Source organism: Halyomorpha halys, unplaced genomic scaffold (genome assembly GCF_000696795.3).
Source record: "Halyomorpha halys isolate HHAL.00 unplaced genomic scaffold, Hhal_1.1 Scaffold162.1, whole genome shotgun sequence".
Classification (NCBI taxonomy): domain Eukaryota; kingdom Metazoa; phylum Arthropoda; class Insecta; order Hemiptera; family Pentatomidae; genus Halyomorpha; species Halyomorpha halys.
In genome coordinates, this window is record NW_027109824.1 from 114,749 (window position 1) to 123,871 (window position 9,123).

At 35.1% G+C, this 9,123-nt stretch overlaps 1 protein-coding gene across 1 annotated transcript in view; it reads left to right on the top strand.

Moving 5' to 3' along the window:
* LOC106678819 (ankyrin repeat and KH domain-containing protein 1) overlaps window positions 1-9,117 on the top strand; it is a 15,123-nt gene extending 6,006 nt beyond the window's left edge. The window contains exon 2 of the mRNA XM_014417580.3: window positions 2,287-9,117. Within this exon, the coding sequence (XP_014273066.1) occupies window positions 2,287-7,962 (5,676 nt within the window). The 3' untranslated portion in view covers window positions 7,963-9,117. The remainder of the gene's footprint in view (window positions 1-2,286) is intronic.
* Window positions 9,118-9,123: the final 6 nt, after the last annotated feature.

Sequence of the window (9,123 nt, forward strand, 5' to 3'; positions counted from 1 at the left end):
CGGAGGTGAGGGGCCTCCTCGTGTTGTATCGCATATATCATAAAAAATAAAATAAAAATAAAAATAAAGATAAATAAAAAATAAAAATAATAGAGACAATAGATAATGGTGAAATGATAAGAGAAATGCTTTCACACATTTTAAGATTTAACTGCAAAAATTGAGTCTATGGTTTAAATAAAATAAACTGTATCTAATTTAAGTCTCAAAACACTCTTTATTTCTAACGTTTCGGCCATCCTCAAGGCCAATATCAATAATTTAAAAGCTGTTAGCAGGCTGTTCTTCCCAGGTCATTAATAACAGTCTAAATTACCATATTGTCATTCTTCTCATTAATATCAAAACATTTAATTAAAAATTAATTTAACACTATTATACTTTGTTACTTGACAGATATTGCAGTGATAATAAAGTATAATAGTGTTAAATTGATTTGTAATTAAAAGTTTTTATATTAAATTAGTTTATTTTTTTTGAACAATAATAACCAGTATCAAGAAAGTGAAAAGATTGTCCATAAATCCTGTATATAGTTGTAACAATTCTAAAATATCACTTTCACTTTAGGAAATATATACTCACAAACGTAATATCGGAAACTATACAGTCTCAATATCATTAGTAAGTAATCTATTTATATATCTGTAAATAGCGCGTGAATGTACTCTCTTATTTCCATTACTTGTAAATACAATTATAAAGTTTCAACAAGTTAATTCGTCAATAGAATAACAAGTATACAAGCACTCTATTAGAAAAAGTGAAGCAAGGTGAGGGTTGGCCACGCCCTTGGAGCGCTGTTTTACGTTAATTTAAATTATCTTTTTTTAAAGAAAATATTAGAATTAAATATTTATTAAATAAATCATAACTTGTATCCTTTTTTGTCTCAACACTTATTTATTTCATCAGTCCAACGTTTCGGCCATTTTAGCCATCCTCAAGGACATCTTCAATTATAAATTCTTCCTCACATTAAATTTAGAATTTCTTTTGCAGGCTATTCTGCCCAGGTCATTCATTAATTATAGGTTAAAAACCTATTTTTTTAATTTAAAATCATAAATATCTAATTTTTCTTATTTTAAAATTATCCACCAAAATCACTACCATATACACAAACCATTTATCTAAATAAATTTACACTAAAAAGTAGTGATTTTGGTGGATAATTTTAAAATAAGAAAAATTAGATATTTATGATTTTAAATAAAAAAATAGGTTTTTAACTTATAATTAATGAATGACCTGGGCAGAATAGCCTGCAAAAGAAATTCTAAATTTAATGTGAGGAAGAATTTATAATTGAGGATGGCTAAAATGACCGAAACGTTGGACTGATGAAATATATAAGTGTTGAGACAAAAAAGGATACAAGTTTTGATTTATTTAATAAATAATTACCTTGTCTCAAGAAATTGAAATAGTATAATTCAATTAAAATTAATACTTAATTTGTCGAGGTGGTTGTGTATAATTAGTCCTAGCACAAAATTTAAGAGTTAGGATACTCTGCATCAGAAGGGATGTGTCAATAGATTATAAGGGGCTGGAGGGGATGTGAATTGACTGGTGATTTTTACGGGTATTCGTCGTAAATCTCCGAAGGATGGAAACCCCACTCCATAAGGAATTCGCATATGGTCAAGAGGGTAGCTAGTCCTACAGGTATTCGCTGCAGGTCCTGACGAAAGGACAGAGGGTACAGGAGGAGAGATTCAGAAAGTGCAGAATGGAATAATAACTCAAGATTCATTTCCAAAAATAGAGTTAGAATATTATGATCCATTATTGTATATTATCACACACATCTTCTTTAGGAGGAGAATGCCCCATCCCCTCTGGCGACCAACTCATTCATTCTACTGGCGTTGCTATAAATTGTTTCTTATATAATGCTCAAAGTTCTTTATTAAAAAGAAATAAAAAATATTAGACTTCCTCCTCCTGCCTTTATTTACTTGTCTTTCAAATATTAACGTTTAAATAATATTATATTTGTTTTTTTTACTAAATTATAATGATAGAAAATACGATCTTGGTGACAGAACTCTGCCGCTCTCTTCTTTTTTTATTCTTTAATAGCAAACAGCTATTGACTTTGAATGTTACTTACCTAACTATTACATTTTGATAAAAATTTCCTGTTGAAGCCAAATGATTAATTTTGTATTTATCAGTCCTTTATTTACAACTTCACTTTACATATTTGATTCTCAAATGTTCAGCCATAAAGTAAATGTAGTACATTGTTTTCTTCTATTTAATTTGTGTCTTTTTCAGGCGGAGTATAACTCAAAGCAACCATTCGATTCGGAGCAAAAGCAGTGCTCTCATGACGTCAACACAAGTCTTCGCACTGAATTAGATGATACTCCACTACACCGTGCTGTTAGAAATGGCAATCTGAACGAAATCACTAAACTTCTTGATAACTGTACCAATGTTAATATCAAAACATATCAAGGTGTTACACCTTTACATTTAGCTGCAAGGATGGGTTATGATTCTGTTGTGACTTTGCTGTTGTCCAAAAATGCAAGTGTAAACATGAGGGACAACACTTATGACACTCCAATACATGAAGCAGTATACCATGGGAAACTTGGTGTGGTTGAAATTCTTCTCGACCAATCTGCAGATGTTAATATCAAAGGATTTGATGGTCTTACACCTTTACATATCGCTGCTAAAAAGGGCTACGAATCTATTGTCAAATTATTACTGTCCAGAAATGCAAGTGCAAGTATAAGAGACGACTCCAATAACACGCCAATACATGCTGCACTTTATAATAATAACTCTAAGATTGCTAAGATACTTCTCGACCACGGTACTGATGTTAATATTAAAGGGTATAATGAACGTACTCCTTTACACTTGGCTGCTGAATTTGGCATCGGATCGATCGCGAATGAGCTGTTGTCCAAAAACGCTAGCGTGAATATAAGAGATAATCTCAATAACTCACCAATACATGATGCAGCATATCATGGACAACTCGATGTGCTTACGATTCTTCTCGACCACGGGGCGGATATCAATATTAAAGGATACCATGGTCGTACACCTTTATGTATCGCTGTTAAGGAGGGCTATGAACATATCGTAAATTTCTTGTTGTCCAAGAATGCTAGTTTAAACATAAGAGATGATTCCAATAATACTCCAGTACATGTTGCACTTTATAATAATAACTTCAATATTGCTAAGATAATTATTGAATATAGTAATGATGTTAACATTGAAGCACAAGACGGCCAAACACTTTTGCACTTGGCTGCTAAAAAAGGCGACGAATCTATCGTGAATTTATTGTTGTCTAAAAATGCAAGTGTAAATACAAAAGATCTTAACAATAACACTGCAATACATGATGCAGTACAATATGGGAAAATCGACGTGCTAAAGATTCTTCTCGACCACGGCGCGGATGTTAATACTAAAGGATCTGAAGGTCGTACACCTTTACATATCGCGGCTATGAAAGGCGACGAATCGATCGTGAAATTACTATTGTCCAAAAATGCAAGTGTAACCTCAGAAGATAATCTCAATTACACTCCAATACACCTTGCACTATACAATGATAACTCCAATATTGCTCGGCTACTTATCGACCACGCTACTGATGTTAATATTGAATCACATTATGGCCCTACACTTTTCCGTTTCGCTGCTACACAGGGCGATAAATCTATTATGAATTTACTATTGTCAAAAAATGCAAGTATATACTCAAAAGATAATTTCAATAACACTCCAATGCATGTTGTAACACAATATGGGAAGATCGACGTGCTAAAGATTCTTCTCAACCACGGTGCGAATGTTAATATCAAAGGATCTGAAGGTCGTACACCTTTACATATCGCTGCAATAGAGGGCGACGAATCGATCGTGAAATTATTATTGTCCAAAAATGCTAAAGTAAACACAAAGGATAATTCGAATAACACTCCAATGCATCTTGCACTTTATAATGATAACTCCAATATTGCTAGAATACTTCTCAATCACGGTATTGATGTTAACATGAAAGGATATAACGGACGTACACCATTACATTTGGCTATTGAGAATAACTTGGAATCGATAGTGAACTTGTTGATGTCCAAGAATGCAAATGTAAACATTAGAGATGATTTCAATAACACTCCAATACATGCTGCATCATTTCGTGGCAAATTTGAAGTGCTTAAAATCCTTCTTGACAACGATCCTATGGTTAATATTAAAGGATATAATGGTCGTACTCCTTTACATATCGCTGCCATGGAGGGAGACGAATCGATCGTGAATTTGTTGTTGTCTAAAAACGCTAGTCTAAATACGAGAGATGATTTCAAAAACACTCCAATACATGTTGCAGCACAATATGGCAAACTGAATGTGCTTAGGATTCTTCTTGAACATAGTGCGGATGTTAATATAAAAGGATCTTATGGTCGTACACCTTTACATATCGCGGTTATAGAGCGCTACAAATTTATAATAAATTTGCTCTTGTCCAAAAATGCAAGCGTAAGTATAAGAGATGATTCCAGTAACTCACCAATACATCTAGCACTTTATAATCATAGCTCCAGTATCGCTAGGACACTTATTGACAGGACTGCAGATGTTGATATAAAAGGATCTGATGGTCGTTCACTTTTACACATCGCAGCTTTGGAAGGCAATGAACCGATCATGAATTTGCTGTTGTCCAAAAATGCTAGTGTAAACTTAAGAGACATTAATAGGGACACTCCAATACATTACGCTGCGTTCATTGGGAACCCTAATGTGTTTAATATTCTTCTCAATTACACCACTGATTTAAATATTAAAGGATCTTTTGGTCGTACGCCACTTCACGTGGCTGCTGAGTGTGGTTATGAATCTATCGTCAATTTGCTCTTGTCAAAAAATGCAAGTATAAACACAGTAGACAATCGCAATAACACTCCAATATATGAAGCACTAGAACAAGGGCATCTCAATGTTGTCAAGATACTTCTTGATCATGGTGCTAATATGAACATTAAGGGTAATAAGGGCATGACTCCGCTACATATCGCTGTCGACAAGGGCTACGAATCTCTAGTAAATTTAATGTTGTCGAATAATGCTAATGTGGATGTAAGGAATCAGTTTGGTATGACTCCATTGTATTTAGCAGTAATTCATATGAATTTCAACCTGACAAAAATTCTTCTTGAACATGGTGCTAATATGAACATTAAGGGTAATAAGGGCATGACTCCGCTACATATCGCTGTCAACAAGGGCTACGAATCTCTAGTAAATTTAATGTTGTCGAATAATGCTAATGTGGATGTATGGAATCAGTTTGGTATGACTCCATTGTATTTAGCAGTAATTCATATGAATTTTAACCTGACAAAAATTCTTCTTGAACATGGAGCACCTGTCAATAACCAGAGACATAATGGATTGACTCCTTTGATGGTCGCTGTTTTGAATAGCGATGAACCAATTATAAGATTACTAATTTCTAGAAATGCCTCTTTAGAAATAAAAGATAATAGTGGCAATTCCGCAATACACTTTGCAGCGTCTATTGGTAACATTAAAGTGATTAAGATGCTTCTTGATTATGGTGCAGATGTCAATGTTAAAGGAGAAAATGGTAAAACATCTCTCAATTTTGCGGTTCGGAAGGTCCATGAAAATTTAAAGAAATCGCTTAAAGAAGAATTGAAAACTGTCGGTCAGGAACTAGTGAATTATCACAATACTTCTACAAATGCCAACATAGAAAATGAAATATTAGCTGTATTAAATGTTCTCGTGGAACACGGGGCCAAAGTGAATGCGCGAAATCTTCTTGACCAAACAGTGCTCCACGAAGCTGCTGCTATAGGTTATCCTCTAGTCGTTGGCTATCTGCTATCTATGAACGCCAGTGTTAGCATAGAAGACTACGTTTGCTTCACCCCTCTCCGATGGGCAGCAAGTAATGGAAACGGTCATGTGGTAAAGACCTTGTTAGAATATGGGGATGACGTCAATAGCAAAGGTTGTAATGACGTTACAGCCTTACACCTAGCAATAAGGAGAAATGAATTTGAGCTCATTGAATTTCTTTTGTCTAAGGATGCTGATCCAAATTTGCGTGGTGAAAACGGGCGGACCCCTTTAGACTTGGCATTTGATCGTTTATCTGAAGAAGTTATAAAACTACTCCTTCGTTATGGAGCCAAAGTGGCAGATAACAGTTTCTCAGGATCCAAGATTCTTTTTAATGCATTGTCAAATAAATTATCAGGAGTCGTAAGGCTTCTGTTGAATAGTACAGAAAATTTAGACTCCACTTTGTCAATACTTCTAAATCATGCCATAAGGACGCGGTTTACAGAAGGAATCGATCTGCTCATCTCCCACGGAGCAGACGTTCTGCAGAAAGATATCCATGGCAATCTCCCTCTTATTTCAGCAGTTATTTCGGAAAGTTTTGATATTTTCAAATTGATTTTGGAGACTGGAATGAGTAGAATCGCTAAAAAGTATTTACCTAATTTTTTAGATGCTGATTGTGACGTAAAGATCATTATGTCCCCGACCAACGTGGTTGAAATCCGAAATGTGACTGCCCTACAAATTGCTTCCTACCTTGGATTCAAAGAAGTAGTTGAACTTTTGGTGTCAAACGGTGCTTCACTAAATGTTAAAGATCCACAGGGATATACCCCGCTCCATCATGCCTGTGCGAATGACCATGTTCAGGTTGTGAAACTACTTCTGAATTCCGGATGCGATAAAAGCTCTACCGACATCAATGGGACTACTCCTCTACACATTGCTTGCAAACGAGATCACTTTGCAATAGCCGAATTACTTATTTCTGATCCAAGAGATCTTGACATAAATCAAGCAGACAACAGTGGTTACACAGCACTTCATTTTGTAGCTATGAGTGGTTCTGAGGAAATAGCCAAGTTGCTGCTGGATCATAATGCTGATATAGAAGCAAAGGCTATTGATCTGAAAACTCCAATGCATTTAGCTTCTCTCAACGAAATAGCGAACATCTTCTTGAGCGCAGGAGCTAGAATAGATGTAGCTGACATTGATGGCATGACACCATTACACTTTGCCGCAACAGAAAGAAGATATAACAAGTTGGTTGACTTGATTACTATTTTTGGAGCTTCTGTCGATAGTAGAAACAAAATCGGCAGGACTCCACTTCACTTAGCATGCGAATGGAGCGATAAATCCACAGAAACGGAACAACTGATGATCGTTAAATATCTTATTTCTGTTAGCGCAAATATCGATGCGACAGATCACAACCTAATGACTCCACTACATATTGCGTCTAGCGGCGAATCCTCAGAAATTGTACGTACACTTGTAATTTCTGGAGCTGACCTATCAATTAGAGATGCATTGTTCAACCAGCCAATCCATTACGCCGCATTTCATGGTCATTATGACTTAATACTGGAATTACTTCGCGACGAGATTGGAATAAGCCAAAGTATATCTGTAAATACCAACCTAGAAACTCCTTTGCTCATCGCTTCAAGAGAAGGGCACACTAAAATTGTAGCATTGCTCTTGCAGGTCGGAGTCGAAAGCCTTCAGCCTGACATCAAAGGAAGGACTGCTTTACACCTCAGTGCTGCCAGAGGCCACTTAAGCATTGTGCAACTTCTTCATGTCCTTCTCAATAAGGAAAAGGAAGATAAGTGGGGCTTTACACCATTAAACTATGGTGCTTCTTGGAAAGGACACTTTGATGTTATAGAATATCTTTCAACTCTAAAATTCAAAATTAACATGAATCTTTCTCAACATAAACAGAAAAACCAAAAATTATTAACAGTAAAAAAATTACCGGGTGTGAAATTAGGAATACCGTATTCTTATAGAGGAGATACTGAAAAGGTAATAAATTATATAAAGTCACCAAATGAAATTGAAATTATTTCGTTTCATATAGATTAAAATAATTTAACATTTTATACAGTAGTTAGTTCAAATTGTCTCATTGAGCCCCTGATAAGCTCAAGGACAAATTAGTTGATTTTTCCTTTCATTTTTTTTTTTTTTAAATAATCTTCAACCTCAGAATTCTATAACAAAAAAATATATATATAGCTGTTAAACTTTGAGATTAACATGAGTGAAAGTAAAATAACGAAAATAGAAAGGGTGAAGATCAAGGAAGCTGAATAGTATGACTGAAGAGAAAGGAGCTGGAGCACCTAAGAGATTTCCAGTAAGTAGGAGTCCACTAAGGCCGAATAGTATGACTGAAGAGAAAGGAGCTGGAGCACGTAAGAGATTTCCAGTAAGTAGGAGTCCACTAAGGCCGAATAGTATGACTGAAGAGAAAGGAGCTGGAGCACGTAAGAGATTTCCAGTAAGTAGGAGTCCTCTAAGGCCGAATAGTATGACTGAAGAAAAAGGAGCTGGAGGATGTAAGAGATTTCTAGTAAGTAGCGGTCCACTAAGGCTGAATAGATGCAGTAGTTAAGGAAAGGTGCTGGAGCATGTAGGAGATTTCCAGTAAGTATGGTTCTACTAAGGCCGAATAGAGGAATAGTTAGAGAAAGAATAAAATTAGGCAACAAATGCCTCCATTCATCAAGATAAATAAAACTGCTTTTATCACGAGCATGGGTCAGCAGTGAGTCCTTGACTATTAACTCAAAACACAGATATTAGTATGGGCACCAAATCGAATCAACGGTAATGGAGGATTAGGCGAGAAACAAAAAGGAATATGCTGAGGAATACTACAATTAGAAATAACGGGGGGTAAATCTGTTGGAACATGTAATAAAAGAATTGTCAATTGTGATTTAATAATGGTCAAAATGGCAAACGAAACCTGAGTTTAAAATTAACTTAAACTTATTTATCAAGAGGAAACATTTCGACCCTCACAGCAGGTTTTCATCAGAGCTATTATGAATAAGTAGAGGTGCAGATTCATATCTATATCACTTTAATCTGTAGATACATGAATCAGTACTCATTACAATCTACTACAATATACTACAATCAACCTCTATTCATATTGGCCCTGATGAAAAAGTACATTGTAACATTGGCTCTTAATAGTCAATATTATTTATTAATAATAATATGACATTATTATTA